Genomic DNA, 21533 nt, shown 5'->3' on the forward strand with positions numbered 1-21533 from the left:
CTAAAGCAAACGCTTTCTGTGTTTGCACAACTCACCATGCCATGAAGGCTTCTCTAGATCAGCAGTTCCCTTTTTCATGATTCATCTCTCTCTTGGACTAAGTAACATTTTGCAAAATGTTTGATGTTTTCTTCCAGGTTATTGACTAAAAGCATGGTAATGCCAAACACCCTCCTCCACCCATTTTGGTACAAATAGGTTATAAACAAAGCAGTCACTTCCAGTTCTCAGTTGTATTTTGGGACCAGTCTGATAGGTCATTTATAGTCTGTTTAATGACTGCTATCTTATTTTTATGTCAAGTAAGTTCTTTAATCAAAATGCCATGTGATATAAGCCTTCCAGGATCTTAAGTATATTGTACCAGCTTTGTTATATTTAACAACTGTACCTGCGATTTCCTCAGAAAAAAGTATTAGCACAGTTCAATTAGGTGCATTTTCTATAAAACCATGTTGATTACCCCTATCTGTATTTCTCTTCTTTTATTCTTTACGTGTTAGCCACTTCATTATTTAGTTCAGGTCTCAGATCACAGCTCTGTTGTTACATGTGAATTATTAAAATTATATGATAATGATAAAATAATTATGCTCTTTTACATAGCCTTTATAAAACACCAGGCTGGGTTTTCTTCTTCTGCTCCAGGACTTACTCATTGCACCCAGAACCACAGAAAATCAACCTAAATAGTGCAGAGACATTCTGTGCAGCTTTTTTTAAAAAAAAAAGTTTCAGTCCAAAGTATCCTGTCTTGCTGATTTAAAATGCCTGATTTTAGTAGGTGGTATTAAATTCCTCTGAGAATACTACAAGAACAGACATGTCATCAGCAATGTCTTCATCATCTGCTTGCTTTTTCCCAGCAGCAGGATAGAAGTATTTATTGATTTAAGTTTTCTTGTCTGCATTATTATTGAATAGTCTAACATTTCCATCTGATAACAGATCGATAACATGATTGAGACTCATTTTGTTCTTAGCTTACTTTAAAAAAATAGCTTTTTCAGTCTTTATTTTCCCTTTCACTTCCATATTACTTTTTTTGGTAATTCCTATTTCTACTTTATATTCAACTTCTCTTTTACTACTTTTTATATATGTTTTACATACTTCAAGCCATCCTCATTTCTATTTTAAATCTGGTTGTGAGTTTTCAATTATAATATTCTTTCTTTCTTTACTGGGGAGTTATGTATTTTTGGTGCCTAGTAAAAAATTTTAAACAGCTCTCAGTCATTGTTTATATTTTTTAATTTAAATATGACTTTTGAAAGCATCATGCTTTTCAAAGAACTGCATCACCACTTTGTCCCTTCTTATGCTTTTATATAACAGGGGATCAGGAAACCTGCTACTGGCCTCTCACTTTTGCTATGACTTAACCCATCTGGGTTAACCATAGGTTTTTTTTATCTTGGATTTCAGATTTGCAAAATGAGGAGGCTATTTAGAACATTTAAATGTCATGAAGGCTGTTTTTGAGGCAGCAATATCAGCATGTGTTAAATTAAGCAATAAATTGTTTATTTTTTCTTTGGTGAGGGCTCAAATAACCAGTGTCCCCATATTCCAGTATTGCTCGGTTATCTGTCACAGATTTAAATCATCAATACTGAATATTGTTAACTGGAAAATTATGATTCAAAATCACAAAAAAGCAAGTAGGTAATACTTTTTATTTTTACCCCACATCTGCCCACTCAGTCATTCTTAGAGCTATAGACATTGATTTTAACATTCAATTATACAAACCATCCCAGCATCTTTTCCAATATCTTATAGCTGGGCAGGCAAAACCTTAATGAATATAAAATGGAAAGGCATGCCACAATTGGATACTGCTAAAGACGATGTATTAGAATGGACTTGACTTTTACATTGTGTTTCTGTAAAAAAGGGCATGCTTTTGAAAGGAAGAGTGAGGGCTGCAGCTGAATACACCCAGTGCTGGTCAGCAGAGCTGATACACAGCAGAGGGATTAGAAAACCACAAGACCTGCTGTACCCTGGGCCAAAACAGGGTACCCAACATTAACATTAGAGTTCATGTCCTTGCTTCAGGGAGGGACACAGGCAACTGAAATACTTGCCTGTATTTTGCTGAGGAACTACCTGCTGTTCATTATGATGGTTTATCAATTGGACAAGAATGGTGCCTCATAGTGCAGGATATGTAGAAAGGTAATCCACAGTTGCTATGCCAAGGCAGGTCTTGCCACAGAAGTAGCTGCTGTAAGTTTTGTTGTGTCTGACACAGGCCTGGGGGCCCCCAAAGAGTCTTAAGGGTTTTCTTAAAAGGATCCTAATAATGCTTTAACCTGTATTGGTGTTAAGAACATCATATTCTCTGAGCAGTGAAAAGACTTCAAGGAATTGAAATTCGCTGGAAATGAAGAAAAAAAACCCAAACCAAATCTCTACAAACTGGGAGCCCTTCAAACCTACCACCTGTGTTTTCTTGAAGGTCTGTACATGGATAATCCTTGCCTCCCTCCACCTGGCTGCTTATTAGTTTGAGGACATGTTGTTTCAGGGAATGCTGAAGACATCTGGATGGATGATTTATCTATGGACAGGTTATCTTTATGACCAGGAAAAGAGAACGACTGGCTTAACAGCTTCCAAGTTCAATAGCCTCCTTTTCTTCTTAATAAATTGCTGAGGCATGAGAGGCTTCCGTTCCTTGCTGGCATCTTTTACACCGTGCCCAAAGAAACAATCATATCAGGCTCAGGAAGGCAAATGACTGAAAGGGCAGGGAAACAGGAACCGTCCCCACGGATGTCCTCCCCAGAGAGGCTGGGAACATGTTCTGCTGTGGGAAATGGGAAGCTGAGGTCAGCCAAAGTGCACGGCAGGTACGAGCATCCCTTGGGACTGGCACAACAGATAGTGGCTGCTATGGCATCCCTGTCACTGCCCTCCCTGTCCTGCTTATGAGCTCTCCTGGGCCACCTCCACACCTCATACGAACAGTGCACCTCCACTGCATCATCCCACGGTGTGGAAATGAAGGCAGGGAGATAAAGGGGGAGAGTGAGTGGTGACAATGCTCCTGAGAGCCCTGAGCCTACCACTCAGCAAGGCAAGCCTTGGGGTGGTCAGAAGAGTCCAGAAGAAAGGAGTAAGGAATGAGCCCCCATCAGAAACTGGATGGCAACAGATCTCATGGACAGTGAGGGATATGGGAGGTTTACAACACACCCACTTGTTTAGATCTTTCAGAAGCTTTGTCCTTCCCAGCTCCATGTGCCTGAGGTTGATAAGAGATTGTACAAAAAGTCTTGATAAAACAAATATAAAGAGATGTCCTCAAGAGGCTGGGGGATATTATTAGCCCCTCTTTTACTGGCAGGTCTGGAGCAATTAATTTTTACCAGAAGTATTATCAGGAGCTTGTCATTGCTTTCCCTGGATCCATTTAACATAGTCCAGATTGGGTCTAAGTAACATGTTCCCTAACTGGTCTGATACCTCACAGCTCCCAACAGTAATCAATCAATTTTTCTGAGGATCATCTCAGTTGTGGTGGAAGGGCCATAATCTAGAATATGTAAAGAGACAAAATTGAGTCTATGGACCACCTAAGTATGCATCATGCCTGTATACTCAGATCTTCGAAGTGATGTCCTACAGCTGACATTTTCTACCTCCATATGGGACCAGGCAACAAGTTCTGGGCAGAGGATGGAGAAATGGACAGGTAAGAGAAGGGTATGTGGGGACCTGGGAAAAGCACTTTGCATATGATGGTTCCATAAAGCGTGTACTAGACCTTCCCTGCAAGGTTAGAGCCCTTTCTCAGTGCATCTCTTCAGAAATAGCATCTGCACTGGCATGAGAACTTAGAATTTCTAACCTGGACACTGTTGTAAAGGTTTGTGTTTCTAGAAATAGCCCAGTTGAGTTTTAAGTGAAATCATGCAGACCCATGCAATCATGTAGTGGAACAAAGCAATCAGACGCCTCTGATTACCGAGAAGTGGGTGTGAGCCAGTATCAAATCCACCTGTGCCCAGTTAGGGCAGGCCCCCTATTGAGCATGTGCAAGAGCAGGGGGCCAATAAAAGGTGAGGCTCACACCCACCGAGTAGCTCACTTCTAAGCTAGTCAAGAGAGTGTGCTGGTAGCTCACTGAGTGGCAGACCAATCTTGCTAGTTCCACTTTGTGGGCAATAGACTTAGAGCACAGCCCATGAGTCTATATCACAACACCGAGAAGGACTTGAGGCAACGATCCCTGAAGAAAGATTCGTCTTGCTACACAATCATATGTCTACAAGGGTATTCTTCTCTTCTTAGCCATGTTTATGCTTCTGCAGCAGTACCATATCACCTATTTGACATGTAATAATTCCCCTCCTTTGCTTTACAGATTCTTTGTAACTTCAGTTAAGTTTTTGTTATGAACCCAGCTGTTAATAATGTGAGAATCATGCAGGGTAGCTGCTGTACATGAGAAATTTTTTGCTGGAAAAGGGAAGCGTATTCAAGTGAAAATAGAGATTATACTATCAAAGAGAGTGACTCGGCAAAATTTACACTCTTTCTATAGATAAAATCAATAATGAGGTGCTGGAGCATATCCAAAGAAGTACAAGGAAGCTGGTGAAGGGTCTAGAGCACAAGTCTTACAAGGAGGCTGAAGGGAGACCTTATCACTTTCTACAACTACCTGAATGGAGGTTGCAGTGAGGAGGGTGCTGGTCTCTTCTTCCAAGTAACAAGCCATAGGACCAGGGGAAATGGTTTCAAGTTGTTCTAGGGGAAGTTTAGTTTGGATATTAGAAATATCATCACTGAAAGGGTTGTCAGGCACTGGAACAGGCTCCCCAGGGAAATGGTTGACTCACCATCTCTGGAGGTATTTAAATGATGTGCACATGGGGTGCTTAGGGATATGGTTTAAGTGGTGGACTTGGCACTGTTAGGTTACAGGTTGGGCTTGATGTTGTTAAAGGTCTATTCCAACCAAAATGACTCTTGAAGTGATCTTCACCTCAGTTTAGCTGCATTTATTTAACCATTGTAAAAGCACTATGAAAAATGGTGTTCACAATAGGTATAACTTATATATGTATAACTGCAACTTCCCTGTGTTTGCTTTGCCCTAGGTTTTTATCTGAAAAAAAGGGCTTGAGAAAGGAAGGGTGAGGCAAGGGAAAGGTAGGGCTTAGACACAGCGTGACCGACACGCTGTGCCTTCTCCTTTCTCATTCCTGGCAGCATCTCTCGGGCTCCCTTGCCGCTGTGTGGAGCATGAATGAGAAAACATCGCCCACTGGTGGCTTAGGCTGTAGGAGCCGGAGAGACCGCTCGGCAGAGGCTTGCTCCATGTTCCTGCTCCGCTGATGCTATCCCAGCAATTGAAGTGGGACGAAATAGGTGGCTCTTAGTCCTCCTCCTCTCAGATAAAATCAGCATCTCTGGCAGAGGTCAGCGCTGAGCTGAGCGAGAAAAGGAGTTCTTACTTGGAAGGGCCATGGGTTGTTTGCACCCTGTTTTTCATATTCTAGTATCAATGTCCAGATGAAACACTAATTAAGCCATGGCATTTAATCTTAGTTATTACAGTAACAGAACAAATTGGTTGAAAGGTGGTTATGGTGAGCAAAACCTCTAAATCCACAGCACATTCAGAGCCATCTCTGAAGTCATAGCACAAAGCAGAGACCCTCCTGGATCTCCCCTGAGGACAGGCCTCCTCACAGGGCAGTGGGGAGATGTTTCTGGTAGCCTGAGGTGAGTCAGCACCAGCACGGGAGGCAGCATAACACCACTGTGCTTCCTGCTGCCCCAACTAATTAGCCCCACTCCAGAGGAGATAATTAACTCAAGTGGAACGCTTTGCTGACACAGCCAACCTGCTCCCAGACCCCAGCTGGTATCTCCCCAGCTCAGCATTGCAACTGGGTGGTGTAGACAACCTGGCATGTCCAGACTGAGCTTTCAGGGTTGGTGGGAAGGTACCTTTTTTAGATACTTTTTTTTTTTTTTTAAAAAAAAAAAGCTGAAAGCATTTCTTTGAGATTGCTCTGGGTCTTTAGCTCCTCTGAGATTGCTCTAGGTGTTAAGCTCTACAGTTTTATGTAGGGCCAAAGGCCTCTGAATGCTTCCCTCTCCCCCTGATACTTTCCTGTTCACAAGGTAAGATCGTCCTTAACAGATGTTTGTTTACCTCTTCATAAAAACCTCCTGTGATTCTGCAGCCTCCCCAAGCAGTGTGCTGCAGTGCTTTGCTATTTTTTCCATTGCAAAATGTTTTCCTAATGTTTAGCTATATCATTTTTATTGCAAATTAAGCTGATTATTTCTTCTTCTACTTCTGGTGAATGTAGAGGACAACTGCTTAGTCTCTCCACCCATTATAACAAATGTTTATGTGCTGGAAGGCTGTTATCATGCCTCCCCTCCTGTTCTTTTTTCCTAGAGAAAACAAACTCAGTTATTTTATCCATTCCTTATAAGTCATGTTTTTTTCACATCTCTTATCATTTTGTCGTTCTTTTTTGGACTCTCTCCAATTTGTCTTCATCTCCTGTAAAATGTAGTGCCTGGAACTGGACACACTGCTCCTGCTGAGAGCTCAGCAGTACTGAGTAAATGCACAAAATAATTGCTTCCTCTGCCTTATACACAAAACTCCCCTGAAAGCATCTCAGAACAAGATTGGTCTTTTTCTGTGGGGATGCCACTTAACAGACTCCTATTCTGCCCCATTCCAGCTCTGAGTTTGCTGCACTGCTGCTGAAACTGTTCTGATTAAGTTTGGACCAGTGCATTTGGTGCCTGTGCAGTCACCTTCCCTGAATGCTATCGTGGGCAGCTCAGAGGGCAGAGGGCAGCTCAGCTCTCCAGTGTCTCACTTTCCTCTCAAATTTTGATTGCTCCAGCCCCCCTGCCTTCAGGAGGGACTGCCACCCCCGGCCCCCAGGCCAGCTGTCATCCTTTCGGTTTTGTCCTCTAGTCTGTTGTCCAAAACACACAAGGCAATACTGAGCGGCCCTGAAGGCAGAACTTCAGCAACATGATCTTCCCAGCTGGAAAAGTGAAGCCCTGACAATTACCCTTGATTATGGTACTTCAACTTGTGTAGCCTCTGCATGGTGACCTAACTTGCTGCTTCAGGAGCCTAGTATCTAGGTATTTTCTAGATGCTCGATGCTCACTAAAGTTAATGTTAAAGTTATCTCCACCATTTCCTCCTCATCTACCAGACCTGTTAGTCAAAGAAGAAAATTTTCCTAGTTTGACAGGATTTGTTCTTCAAAATTCCCTTCTGTTTTTTCCTTATCACCTTATTGTCCTTTAACTACTTATAAATTGATTGTTTCATAATTGGTTCCAGTATCTCTCTAGCTATCACTGTTAAGCTGACTCGCCTGTAATTCCCCAGGTCCTCCTATAACAGTTATTTTCAGAGAAGAACTGCATTAAATTTAAATAGATACCAAAAGACATTCCACTTTTGCCCTGCTTATCTTTATTCATTGTGTACTTTTGCTCCATCCTTTAAATTAAAAAAACCCAAACCCAAAACATTTTCCATACATATTTATTCTCCACTTGAGGCTTAGCACAGTCCAACCCTGCCTTCACCTCTTCTCCAATGTTCTTGCCCAAACCTTCCTATTACTTAAATACTTCCTCAGTTTCCATCCTTCTTGATGCTATCTTTCTCACTCTCTTTTCTTTATGGCTTCTTTGCAGTTCCCTGGAAAAATATATTCTCCAGCATTTTATATCTCCCAGTGCCTGGAAGGCTCTGACAGTCCTGGAAAAATCTCAGACCTCTTCCTTTCAAATGTGGATGGACAGTAACATTTACCAGTCATGTGGGGACATACTAATTTCTACCTAAACACTTGCCCAGGGTTAGCTACATCTAAATGGTTTTTGAATCTGGGGGTTGGCAGAGAGAAGATGAAATCTGGGAGATGGATCCTAGCAACCAGACTGGTAGATTGATTTGGCTCTAGGATGGCCAAAGATGTGTTACAAGACAGCAGGTGTCTGCTAAGTCAGGTAGCATCTAGCAGACAAGAGGGTAGAGTAAAGCTTCTAGCTTCTTGGAGGGAGGCTGAATATCTCCAGTATTCAGCTTCAGCCATGAGCAAAGGTTTGTGTGTTCAGCAGAAGAACAGGAAGCATGTGCCACTTTCTAGCTAAGCAGATCAGGAGAAGATAACTTTGTTTGAGGGAGAGGTATCGTTATCCAGGGTTGTGCACTATATAATTGCACAATTTGCTATCATGCATGAACAGAGCCGTTCAATAGCATGCCCCTGCCTTGTCCTGACATCATGTCTGTGTTGGAAATCCGTGTGGAATGAAAAATCCCACATTCCACAAGTGACCTTGTAGTCTCCGAGCAAAAGGCTGGGTTGCAGTGGAGACTTCACAGTCTCAGTGGTGCCAGACACTGGAGCTCAGTCACCAGCCTCAAAGCACTTAAGGGTTGAGAAGTCAGAAATGAAGCAAACTTATTTCCAAAGAAAGTAACATTTTAAAACTGTGGGAGATGGTCGTGGTTCTTTGAAGGCAAGAAAAATTTCAAGGCTAAGAAAAAGTCACTGGTGAGGAACAATGTTATTCTCATTAGCTGTTACTATTTCTAGCTGTGTTTTTTGGAGGTGGAAGTACTCAGCATTTCTGCAGGCTACCTAATGACAGGATAAATACTGGGCCAGGTACACAGGTTGGAAGTTTTGGCCATTATCAATCTGTCACCCTCAGCGCTGCTGTTCTTTTGCTGACTTGGTGGATGTCACACACTGCACGTGAACTCCAGACTCCTAGACCTTTGGTTTTATGGTCTTTTTTTCTTTCACAGCCATTGCTTTCATATTATACAGGCAGCCTTAACTTCCAGCATTACCCTGATGCCTGAGAGAATCTAGTGCCCTTCCTGCTCTTCTGCTGTGCTCTCTCCACTTCATTCCCATCTCAAACAGCTCCAGTAGCCCCAGTCCAAGAGGAATTACCCATTGGCCATCTTCATTTTCTTTTAGGCCATTTTCTGTGGCCATTTTCTGCAGGACGAGGAACTAGAGAGCTGGAGAATCTGGCCCAGAGTTCATTGTCACCTTTCTAGAAGGCATCCAGGACTGTGTGGTTTTCCCCAAACCAGGAATGTCCAGCAAACTCATTGTGCCCCATATTAAAGGCTCTGCACAATAGCGATAGCAAAGAAAATTACCCTGATCATTTAGATGAAGGTAACATATACCAAATGATCAGTGACTTCAATATGATTTCTGCATCAGCTGCATCTTGCAGGCTGTTCTGCAACTTGCCAATGTTTGATATTTGGATAGCGTTCACAAATAGCAGATACAAGGTTAATGGGATATGTCTCTGACAGTAGCTGGATGTAATTTAGAGATGGACCCCAGCCATGTCGTTACATACCAGATTTGTTTTTTTGCTCATTATATTACAGAGATAAGGCTTAGAAAGAGATATGGACATTCTGGCAGAGCTGAGTTTTCCAAAAAGACAATTTCATTCTGTAAAGGGATGGGCAGTTCACCATCTGAACCATCTGGCCTCTGTGATTCACCAGCTTGTAGGCTCTCCTTGCAGGTGTTAGCTGCTGGTGGTATCAGTCCTCCCTCTCTTACTGCTTTCCAGAGAGCAGATAAGGGTGTCAGTGATGACCAGTCACATGTGTATTAATTCTAGTTTATCTCAGTAGCACATAGCAAAATGAAGAAACAAAGATATTCCTTGCCCTTCCTCACTGACTTTATTCCTCTTGTTGATCACAGAATCATAGAAAGTTAGAGGTTGGAAGGGACCTTGAAAGATCATCCAACCCAGCCCCCCCTGGCAGAGCAGGGTGACCTACAGGAGGTCACACAGGAACGTGTTCAGGTGGGATTTGAAAATCTCCAGAGAAGGTGACTCCACAACCTCCCTGGGCACCCTGTGCCAGTGCCCTGTCACCCTCACAGGGAAAAAATTTCTCGTCGTGTTTATATGGAATGGGCTGCCCAGGGAAGTAGTGGATTCTCCGTCCCTGGAGATATTTAAAAAGAGACTGGATGTGGCACTCAGTGCCATGGTCTGGTAACTGCAGCAGTAGTGGATCAAGGGTTGGACTTGATGATCTCTGAGGTCCCTTCCAACCCAGCCAATTCTATGATTCTGTATGGAACCTTCTATGCTCAAGCTTATAACCATTGCCTCTTGTCCCATCATTGGGCATAACTGAGAAGAGCCTGGCACCCTCCTCTTGGCTCTCTCCCTTTATGTATTTATAAACATTGATGAGGTCACCCCTCATTCTCCTCTTCTCCAAGCTGAAGAGACCCAGCTCCCTCAGCCCTTCCTCATAATGGAGATGTTCCACTCCATCATCTTGGTTGCTCTGCGCTGGACTCTTTTAAGCAGTTCCCTGTCCTTCTGGAACTGAGGAGCCCAGAACTGGACACAAAATTCCATATGGAGCCTCACCAGGACAGAGTAGAGGGGGAGGAGAACCTCTTTTGACCTACCAGCCACCCCACTTCTAATGCACCCCAGGATGCCATTGGCCTTCTTGGCCACAAGGGCACATTGCTGGCTCATGGTCATCCTTCCATCCACCAGCACCCCCAGGTCTCTTTCCCCTTCACTGCTCTCCAACAGTCCCCAACCTATACTGGTACCTGGGGTTGTTCCTACACAGATTCAAGACTCTACACTTGGCCTTGTTGTAATACATTAAATTTCTTCCTGCCCAACTCTTCAGCCTGTCCAGGTCCCTCTGAATGGCAGCACAGCCTTCTGGGGTGTCAGCCACTCCTCCCAGCTTTGTGCCATCAGCAAACTTGCTGAGAAGACACTCTGTCCCATCAGCAAGGTCATTGATAAAGATTTTGAACAGGACTGGACCCAGCACTGCTCTTTGGGGGACTCCAGTCACAGGTCTCCAGCTGGACTCCATGCCATTGATCACCACTCTTTGGGCTCTCTTGTGTGGTCAGTTCTTAATCCATCTCACTGCAGATTCTTCTGTTCCACATTTCCTGAGCTTGCTCACGAGGACGTTATGGGAGACTGTGTCAAAAGCCTTGCTAAGGTCAAGGTGAACTGCATCCACTGGTCTCCTTGCATCTACCCATTCAGTCACAAAATCATAGAAGGCTATCAGATTAGTCAAGCATTATTTCCCCTTAGTAAATCCATGCTGACTACTCCTGACAACCTTCTTCTCTTCCATGTGCTTAGAGATGAGATCCAGAACAAGCTGCTTCATCATTTTTCTAGGGATGGAGGTGAGGCTGACTGGTCTGTAATTGCCTGAATCTTCCTTCTTGCCCTTTTTGAAGATTGGAGTGACACTGGTTTTCATGCAGTCCTCGGATACCTCTCCTGTTTGCCATGATCTTTCAAAAATGGAGTGTTAGGGCAATAACATCAGCCAGTTCTCTAAGGACTCTTGGGTGCATCCCATCACGGCCATGGACTTGGGTACATTCAATTTGCATAACTGATCTCTAACCCAGTCCTCACTGACCAGGGGTGAGTCTTCCCTCCTCCACGCTTTCTCTCTTGTATCCAGGGTCTGGAGTTCACAAGGATTGGTCTTTGGAGTAAAGACTGAAGCAAAGAAGGCATTCAGGAACTCTGCCTTCTCTGCATCCTCTGTTATCACAGTTCCTGCCCCATTCAGCAATGGGCCCACATTTTCCCTATTCTTTCTTTTACTACTGATATATTTGGAGAAACTCTTCTTCCCTTCCTCTGCTAGTCTGAGTTCTAAGAGGGCTTTGGACTTTCTTGTTGCCTTCCTACATTCTCTGTTAATATCCCTATAGTTCCCAAGTGACCGGTCCCATCTTCCATGAGCTGTGATTTTCTTTCTTCCACAGCATTTTCTTCAAAAGTTCCTTGTTGATCCACAACAGTCTCTTACCACTTCTACCCAACTTTTTAATCAAGGGAATGCACCTATCTTGGGCTTGAAGGAAGTGGCACTTAAAAACTGACCTACTACCTTCCATTCCAGAGTCTTTGCTCATGGGAATCCTGCAAGTAGATCCTTAAAGGGTACAAAGTTAGCCCCGCAGAAGTTCAGGGTTGTAGTCCTACTTATAGCCCTTCTTCTTCTTTGTAAAATGCTAACCTCCACCATGTCATGGTCATTATCACCAAGGCTATTTAAAACCTTAATCTCCCCAACCAGACCTTCTCTACTCATTATATACAAGGTCCTGCAGTGCACTTCTCCTTGATGGTTCTTCTACTAGCTGCATCAGGAAGTTATCATTTGATGCACTACAAGAGCCTTTTCGACTGAATATGCCTGGCTGTGTGAGCTTTCCAACAAATATCAGGGTGACTGAAGTCACCTGTAAGTACTAAAGAGTGTGATCTAGTGGCTGCAATCAATCTCGTGGCTATCAGTCTGTGCCTTTTCTTATTCAGTTCATGTTCTTGGGACTTGTGTCTTCCCTTTGTGTGTCCACTGTCCAAGAAGACTCTTTCTATGCTTTATGTACCGCAGACTGAAAAATGTCATGTATAGGCCTCTACGACTTCTTTATTAAGAGTGTGATTTATTAAGGCGCTCAGAGTATGACCTCCATTCCAACTTCATGTATAGGGATTGATTTTTTGTTTTGTGTCTCCAAACTAGTTCCCTTGCAAAATAGGATTCTTTTCCATCTCTCACTTATCCTTTAGTTCTTTTGAAATCCAGTTTGAAAAACATAATCTCTGCCCCCAGTTGTGCTTTTCATCTTAAGAGCTGTTTTGGAAGACCACTGATGAAATGATGCTCTGATCTTAAAAGGGCACAAATGCCCTGAAATACTGGTGAGAGGCCTGAAACCATTGGTTAGATGACACAAAATTTTGTAGGCCCTGTATTATAATATCTCATTCTAATGACAGCTTTTCTAGATAGAGCATCTCCCAGTGCCATTCTGGGGAATTAAAGTCCATGTCAAGTCTGCATAAAGAGATTGGAGATCTTCTTGCTGCTTCATCACTTTATGACCCTGATATCTGTATCACTGCTTAGCAGATCTTGCTCCAGGTAATCCTCTTTTTCTTCAGAGCTGAGGACCAAGAGCACATTCTGAGCAATTCATAGAGTAAGGCTACAAAAATAGCACTTAAAAATAAAGTTATATCCTTTGGCTTTTAATTAAAACTCACAAGGAAATCGGTTGTACTTGTGAATGTGTTACCGAGCCTGTGACATTCCTCTCTTCTGCAGGCTCTCTAGCATTTCTGCAGATGGCTGAGGATGGGTGATTGTGCCTGGGGTAACATTCCTATTTGCTGGGCTGCAGGAATTCAGCTACACTCCTTAACAAAACAGTTTGGTTTAGACATTTTTGATGCATGTGTAGAGGCAAAATGTATTTGGAGGAAAAATTAAGCAGAACTAAGGCACTGAAAGGTGAGGTTGTAAAACTGGTGTTTCTCAGTTTTGATTAATATTGACTGATTATCTGGTTTTCCCATATGGCTTCTTTTTTGTGGTAAAAGATCTTAAAGAGCAGTTCAAAGTATATGACTATGCTAAATACAGGTTTAGTACCTCAGAGACTGCCTGTGCTGGAAATAAGCGATGTGACTTGGCTGTCAAAGCTGAGTGTAGGGTAACAAATTAATTCAATTAGTTCTACTACCATCAGAGATGTTGGCACTCCCTTTTCACTTGTCACACCACGACACCTAAAGACTAGCGAGCGGTGACACACACAGAGCTGTGCTGAACCACAGCAGAATTGCAGAGATGCTTTGGTCCTTGCTTAACTGTGCAAACTCCCATTTCTGCATGTATTAGGTTTTCACTGCCTGTTGCCGGTTCCTCTCCCCCCTCTGCTTTTTCATGTTCAGTGGATTCTCCTCTCTGTGTCTCTGCCTCTCTTTCTCTATTTTTTTTCTCCCTATTGTTACTCACGTCATTAACTGTCACTCACTTCATAAAGCCGTCTGGCTCGGAGCTTAAATATTGCAGGGCAACTAAAACCCACCATCAGAGCCAATTCAGTCATATCTGCTCAGTCGTGCGACAAGATTGGGACTTTTAGGGTAGGGAAGAAGAGAGACAAAAGTTCACTCTTCCCTGCAGAGTGCCAAGAGAGGAGGGGGAAACACTTCTTCGGTGGAACCTTTCACAGCGGCAAGTTGCTTGCTCAACATCCTTACCCTCTGGAGTCTTCCTCACTGGTAGCGTGCTCAGGTTGCAGTGTCTGCAAGTGAAGGGTGGGGGTCTGAAATAAGCCCATCTGAGTTAAGGACAGGAGTCCGTAGGCTTAGGTGGTCTCCTGCTCTTTTACCTGGTGACAAGCGATATAAAGGGACAGCCTAAATTAATCGCTTGCACCTTTTTTGAGGTTTGAAGGGCTGACTGCTTGCAGGTGGACTCCTGGATATTTTAGCTGGCTCTGCCAATCATCTTCAGTCCACCAAAATTTGTTCCTTGCAATTGAACTGACTGAGCAACCTTGAATTACCTCACTTGGAGAAAATGGAGAGGGTAGTGATGGCAGGTTTCTGAAAACCTTGAGTAGTTTGGAAGTGACCTCAGGAGGAGCTTAGTCAAATGTAGCAAGCTGCAAGCGAGACATTTGATGGAGTTATGCAGAAAACATTTTGTTTTCTCTTGTACAGTGAGTTTTCTGTATGATAAGGTTTATCACACCTAGAATGTTGCTTTTGTGTGCTGCAGAGCAAACATTCAAATGGTAGCTGTGGACATCAGAATGACCCACAAAGAAAGAAAGGGATGGAGTTAACTGTGGTGCCTGGGGACAATGTAGTTTATGTTGTGTGTAGTCATGTTTTTTACTTAGTTGCACATGATTGGTAACTGTCGGTTGTACTTTGCTCTGAATTTGCAGAAAGAGAATGTTTAAATCAGTTTAGATAATGTATGTAAACAGCATAATCTTCTGCTAGACTTGTTAATTTAAGTGCTGACATTAACACACTCTTTTACCCAACTTTAATGACTGGGAAAGTAGCAATTTTCCTTGGTGATTAAATTAGATGTTTGCCACTTATGTATGCAAGGTGCTTGTGCAAACTGAAGGACTGTGTTCTGTTCTTTGTTTTCTAACTGGGTATCTGGGGTTAAAATTTTACAAGGTTTGAAGGCAAGGAAAATGAGTCCATTTTGTTTTAGAAAAATGGCATCAGAAGAATTTTCTTGGCTGAGAATTTGTGAAATTCCCCAGAGCCATAGAACTCTCAATATTTTATGTGTTTGTCTATGTGTGAATACGTACACACAGTAGCTGAAATAGACTGGTATGTCTTGGTGTGTCATAACATATGGCATTACAAATATATCCCAGTGGTATCTGAAGGAGGAAGGAACTTTAGATACTCAGATTCCCATGCTGTTGACAGTATCTTTTTCCCAACACTTGTGTCTGTGTGTCTGCATTTAGGAAACTATAGATGGAGGTAGTATCTTAGAGATGAACTTCTAGATCCCTGTAAACAGCTATTTTATGAATTATGTTTCATGTTTCACTTGTCATAGTCCATAAGTTGGTCTTTCTTCATTACTATAATATTCTGCATTCCTTGGAGACTTGAGACTGCTGTGATGGGCTAAGCCAGCCCATCCCAAATAAGTTTCATATTTATTTCCCTCATTCATAGATTTTTCCTTGCCTAAAATAATATAGTGGAAAGGTTAGGGATGTTCAGAATGAAGCCCTGGCCTAGGAACAATTTATATCACAAAAATAATGACAAATGTAATGTTTGGCTTGCATTACTTGAAAATGGAATACTTTATTAGCTTTCCAATAGGATATCTGCAGGTGGCTTCCCGCTCTGTGTTAGCCCGAGATAGCAACACTGACATTTTAGAGAGAAAATAGTACTTCAGGTCCCAGTTACAGACCTTTGCATTTCTCTCCAAGTTGGTCAATGTGGCAACTGACTTCAAAAGCTGATGCAAATAATAGCCCAAGTAACTCTGAATAATTATATTGTATATATACTACACAGAAAACTAGTATATAGGGTAGTTATAAAACTTGAGTATTGCTAACATAGTAATGCTGTTGTTATTGCTATTCTTACCTAACAGAGTTGTTTCTAATGCAGAATTAATATATGCAACCTATAGAGAATTCAGGTTTGGTTAGGTGCAAGGTGGGAACCAACTTGAGATCTGTTTGACCTATGTGTGGTTTTGCTGCAGAAAAGCTTCACTTTATTTTCTAACCTCTGTAGCTGCATGCTGATAAATCTCTTCTGTACAGAGGGCAACTGTTTGTACACGTACAACATGAATGCTTTTAAACTTAGCATAATTTGTGGTCATTCTTTCTTTTTTTTCTCTCCTTAGACGGTAAGAAATGGGTGACTGGAGTTTCTTGGGGAACATTTTAGAGCAGGTCAATGAGCAGTCCACTGTCATCGGGAGAGTTTGGCTCACAGTGCTATTCATTTTCCGCATCCTGATCCTGGGAACGGCTGCCGAGCTAGTGTGGGGAGATGAACAGTCAGACTTTGTGTGCAACACCCAGCAACCTGGTTGTGAGAACGTCTGCTACGACGAGGCCTTCCCCATCTCCCACATCCGACTCTGGGTCCTGCAGATCATTTTTGTATCCACACCTTCACTAATGTACTTTGGGCATGCAGTGCACCATGTCCGCATGGAGGAGAAGAGGAGGGAGAGGGAGGAAGCTGAGAGGCGTCAGCAAGCTGAGGTGGATGAAGAGAAGCTGCCCCTGGCTCCAAATCAAAACAAAGGCAACAACCCTGATGGGACGAAGAAGTTTCGCCTGGAAGGTACTCTCCTTAGAACCTACATCTTCCACATAATTTTCAAGACTCTCTTTGAGGTGGGATTCATAGTCGGCCAGTACTTCCTGTATGGCTTCCGAATTCTCCCCCTTTACCGCTGCGGGCGGTGGCCCTGTCCCAATCTTGTGGACTGCTTTGTCTCCAGGCCCACTGAGAAGACCATCTTTATTATGTTTATGCTGGTGGTGGCTTGTGTGTCCCTCTTCCTCAACCTGGTGGAGATCAGTCACTTGATCCTGAAAAGGATCCGGAGGGCTCTGAAAAGACCAACAGAAGAACAGCTGGGGGAGGTCCCGGAGAAGCCCCTGCATGCCATCACAGTCCCCTCCATCCCAAAGGCCAAAGGCTACAAGCTGCTGGAAGAAGAGAAGCCGGTGTCCCACTATTTCCCTCTGACGGAAGTGGGAGTAGAGCCCAGTCCCCTTCCATCCGCCTTCAACGAATTTGAGGAGAAGATTGGGATGGGACCGCTGGAAGATCTCTCCAGGGCATTCGATGAGAGATTACCTTCGTATGCACAAGCAAAGGAACCAGAAGAGGAGAAGGTAAGAGCAGAGGAGGAGGAGGAACAAGAAGAGGAGCAGCTGGGACGTCAGGAAGAGCCAGGGGTGAAGAAAGTAGAGGAGGTGGTGAGCGATGAAGCGGAAGGGCCTTCGACACCTGCTGACCTCACCACTGATATGAGACCCCTCAGCAGGCTAAGTAAAGCCAGCAGCCGGGCCAGGTCAGATGATTTGACTGTATGAAGGTGCAGGATATGGGGAGCACATGAGAAAAAGAAAAGGTTGAAGAGAAAATGAGATAGGGAAAGAATCTAAAAGATATTTTTAAGCAAAGTGCTAAAATGGCCATTTGAATATTATTTCCTCTTGAGATTCTCAACTGGAAAGGTACTATCGTGGTAACTGTGCCTTATTTGCCCTGTATGTCCACTTGAAAAGGAACATTTTCCGTGTTTCCACATGCCAGCTCACTACTTATGGTAATATCTACAGTGTTCACATAACCGATGTCTTTGAAACCATGTGGCAGTGAAACCCTAATGTGAACGTATTTACTGAAAGCTTTGTGTTCCACATTTCTCTAGGAATGTGGGGAGGATCTGACTGTGCCTTCAGGCAGCAAGGGTGAAGATTTATCAACAGCTGTATTCTTTTTTTTCTGTTTCCAGGGAAAAATATTCTTTTTTTTCCTGTTACCACCTTTGGCAAGCTGAGCAGATCTCCCCTGTGCTGCTGGCATGGAATTGCAGTTATTTAATTCACAAAGTGAATTCTGTGCTAGCATCACCCTGCTAAACTACCAAGCACTATTTCCCCTCTCTATTCAGAACATAAAGGCCAAAGTGTTCCCAGTTTCCTGTGAAGGTGAATCTGAATTAGGTAAAAAATATTTTCCCTTTGTCAAAAATATTTCTGCTCTCCAAGTGCCATTGACAGAGGGCATGGCTAACAGTAGCCCTCTACTAGGATTTAGCAGATGCCCACAGATGGATTGTTTGTTCCAAGAGAGACACCCCGACCTGTGCCTGAAAGCACTGAAAAGAATAAATTCAAGTGCTGTTTTTTACTTTTAATCTTTTGACTTAAAGATCTGAAACTCAGTTCAGTGATGATAGCATGGGATGTCCTCTGTGAAAGGAGGAAACAGCTTCAGCCTCTAGAGCATAAAACCAAATATTAAGCCTTCATGGCATGATCCTGACATGTGCTCAGTTCCTGGAGCTCCCAGACTTACAGGCACTCAGCAAATCTCGGGTACATAGTCCTGAAGGCACCAGTGAATGTTAACTGGGGGCCTGAGTAACTGTGTGAGTATTTAAATTTTGAAATACAAAACTTGTCATTCAGGTTTGAAAAGTCTAATATGAGGATAGTCTTTTGACATCCTTTGTTTTTAATTTGACAGATGGGAGCCATCCAGGGGTCTACTTCTCTATTAAATGCCAAAGTCTCAAGTAAAACAAGGCCTTTCCAAAGATGATTTAGACCTTTTGTGCCAAGAGGTCTCAGAGCTTAAGCAAAACCTTTTTTATTCCAAAGGGCAGAAAAGCATGTGCTTGCAAATGTTTAAATGTCTATGGATTTCTAATTTTAGGACTACAACAGCACCTTTTGGCTGGCATAGTGCAGCAATGTGTTCGAAAGCTTCAGGTTAACATCTGTGTCCCCCCCAAAACCGAGCCTCATGCCAGAAAAGTGCAGGTATGCACTCTCATCTGCTCTGCTCTGCAAACCTCAGACCCTGCCAGCTCAACAAATTCTTTCTGCTGGGCTGCAGCCCATCTCATTGTTCCCAGGGCAGGCTCTAATCCAGGTCAGGAAAAAAAGGTCTTTGGCATAATGCATCAAACTCATCCTGCCATTAGCTAGAAAAGACCTTCTGTGTTCCCCTATTGTAGCAGAGCTGACTCCAAGCCCATTGAAGTCCAAATGGGTGTCCAAAAGAGCTCCGGGTAGGCTTAGGCTCACTCCTCCAGTCCTGCTGTCCTGTGTCCCAGCACAGGCAGCCAGCAGTACAGTCAGTGCTGTCACTTGCTGCTCTAACCTGTCCGGTCGAGTTCCTGTGCCTTGTTAGGCAGCTGCTGCCCTATCCGAGCACAAAGGTGGCTGGGCTTCACCGCTGAGTGAAGTAAGCTGTACATATGTAGAAAGTTTGTAGGTTGTATTTGGATTCTTCAGCATGATAGCAGTGCTGCATGTTTTGTTTTTGTTCTTCCCTTTTTTTCTGTTTTTTTGTTTGTTTGTTTTTTTTTTTTTTAACATGATTAATCCTCTTGCTCCTCTCGGGCCTCTGTATTTTCCCAAGCTTTGCAGCCTGAGGTTAAAATCTTTGCTCCCTGGTCAAAGAAGGCTGTTTGTTAGGTTGCCTTTCCTTGTAAGGCGTATTGGAGTATTGGAAGGCACCTCCTCAGTTCTGGGAAGGAATATGACAAAAAAACACATATGAAGGAACATGCAGAGAGAGAATCTGGACCCTACCATTTATCCACTCTCTTAATATAGAAGCAGAAGAACAGTTAACACCACTGAAAGGCAACTAAGGAAGGAGAATATTTTTCAGCAGAAAAAGAGGCTACTGTGCCCAATTCAAAATACTAGGATTCAAGCAAGGGCAAAGATTTAGAGGAACAGCAAAATCACATCAGTTATACTAGATGAAATCTATTACTTTTTACTTTCTTCACAGAAAGATAAGAGTGTTTTAATGGGTCTAAGTATAAACCAGCCCACTTGTTGAAGAGGGGTGGAAATTTCCTGTAGGTAAAAACCAAACCCCTTTAATGGTTCAGTATGAAGTATCTTCTGCCTCCTCCAGAGCATCTGACTCTTTCAGATACCAATATACTGGACTAGATGAACCAGTTCCACACTTGTTTATTTCTAATTACTTGACAAGTCCTTTTACATGCTGGGTATTTTAGTAACCACCCCTGTCCCTGACCTCTGATGTGCACATCTGCATTAGATCACTGGACTACTTAAAGATGAGTGCTTATTCGTCAGAGGTATGTGGTTCCCTATATGGCTGTCAGGTAGTCCAGTCTTCACTCATCGGATGTTGAGTATGTCATTCTTTTTCACTGGATTGCCTCAGAAAAATGCACTGCATACGACGTACTCAATGGACATTCTGTAGTTCTTCCACAGCTACCACAGGAAAGCTCCTTTCTTCCTTCAGGTCACGACAGCACAATGAAACCAGCTAGCCTTTTCCTCCAGCATCCAGCCAACTGCTTGTTCATTTTTTATTTTTCAAGCCAGTTTTCAAGGACCCTGCCAGGCTGCTGGTGAATCTGCAGCCGCCCAGTATGAGCCATGGCATCAAGACAGTGCTTCTCAGCAAACTGGGCAGGGAGATAACAGTCCAGTCCTCTGGCATTCAGCCTCATCTCTGCAATGAAATCACTGTGGGACTGTCAGCAAATCATTCTTCCTTCTTGTACAACTGGCAATCATTTTCTACCTCACAAAGACGATGTGAGGCTTGATACACTGTGTTAGTAATAAACAGGAGGTCCTTGGATGGAAGGCCCTACAGATGAGCAAAGGGTTACTGCTATTTCTGGATGTGATAGCATGTAAATGTGTTTTATTCCCTCTCAGTGAGACACATTGAATCATTTATTCAAGAAACTGCTACTGAAGTTGCAGAACAGCCTCAGAGCTGTGGCTTAGGATATGATTCTATTTGAAAAATAATTAAGCAAAACATAGATATATATGTAGAGAACAGGAAAAATTATCTACTTGGGAAGGGGGAAGTCACTGGACAATTAGAACCATGCCTGGATCATTTAAAGGTGTGTGAACCCCTTAGCTCCCTATGCAAATAAATTTCTAATGGATCACATGGCTCCCTACAAGGAGCATAAGACACAAGTGCCAAAATCACCAAAGGAGATGAAAGTAGAAGAGAAAGGTAGTGTGTTAGCTTACAATAGCATGTGGGAGTTGGTGTTCTCTAGTGTCTAGAGCAGTGGACCTAGGATAATAATCTTAGATTTATTTCCAGCTCTGCTTCTGACTTGCTGTGATAATCGCTTTACCTCTCAATGCCTGTTTTCTCCACCTGTAAAACAGGTGTAAGAATTTCCACCTACCTCACAGGGATGTTGTGAGGCTTCCTTAATTCTGTTTGTAAAGTAAGTAGGAATGATCTGATGAAAAGCACTGCTGAAATGCATGGCATCCTTGTTATTTCCTGACAGAACTGCTAACTTGGTTAATACATAACTCCTTGAACAGAAAAGC

The 21533-nt window shown here is 43.0% G+C and overlaps 1 protein-coding gene across 1 annotated transcript; it reads left to right on the forward strand.

Annotated features, from left to right (window-relative positions):
• The first annotated feature begins 16325 nt into the window (after nt 1-16325).
• Nucleotides 16326-17525, forward strand: GJA8 (gap junction protein alpha 8). The gene has a single exon (XM_030461032.1). It carries the CDS (start codon nt 16326-16328, stop codon nt 17523-17525), a length of 1200 nt encoding a protein of 399 aa, XP_030316892.1.
• Nucleotides 17526-21533: the final 4008 nt, after the last annotated feature.

The sequence above is a fragment of the Calypte anna genome, chromosome 1 (assembly GCF_003957555.1).
Source record: "Calypte anna isolate BGI_N300 chromosome 1, bCalAnn1_v1.p, whole genome shotgun sequence".
Classification (NCBI taxonomy): Eukaryota; Metazoa; Chordata; class Aves; order Apodiformes; family Trochilidae; genus Calypte; species Calypte anna.

Bases quoted from the DNA above. Each gene is read 5' to 3' on its own strand.
- GJA8 (XM_030461032.1), top strand. From the start codon at position 16,326: ATGGGTGACTGGAGTTTCTTGGGGAACATTTTAGAGCAGGTCAATGAG.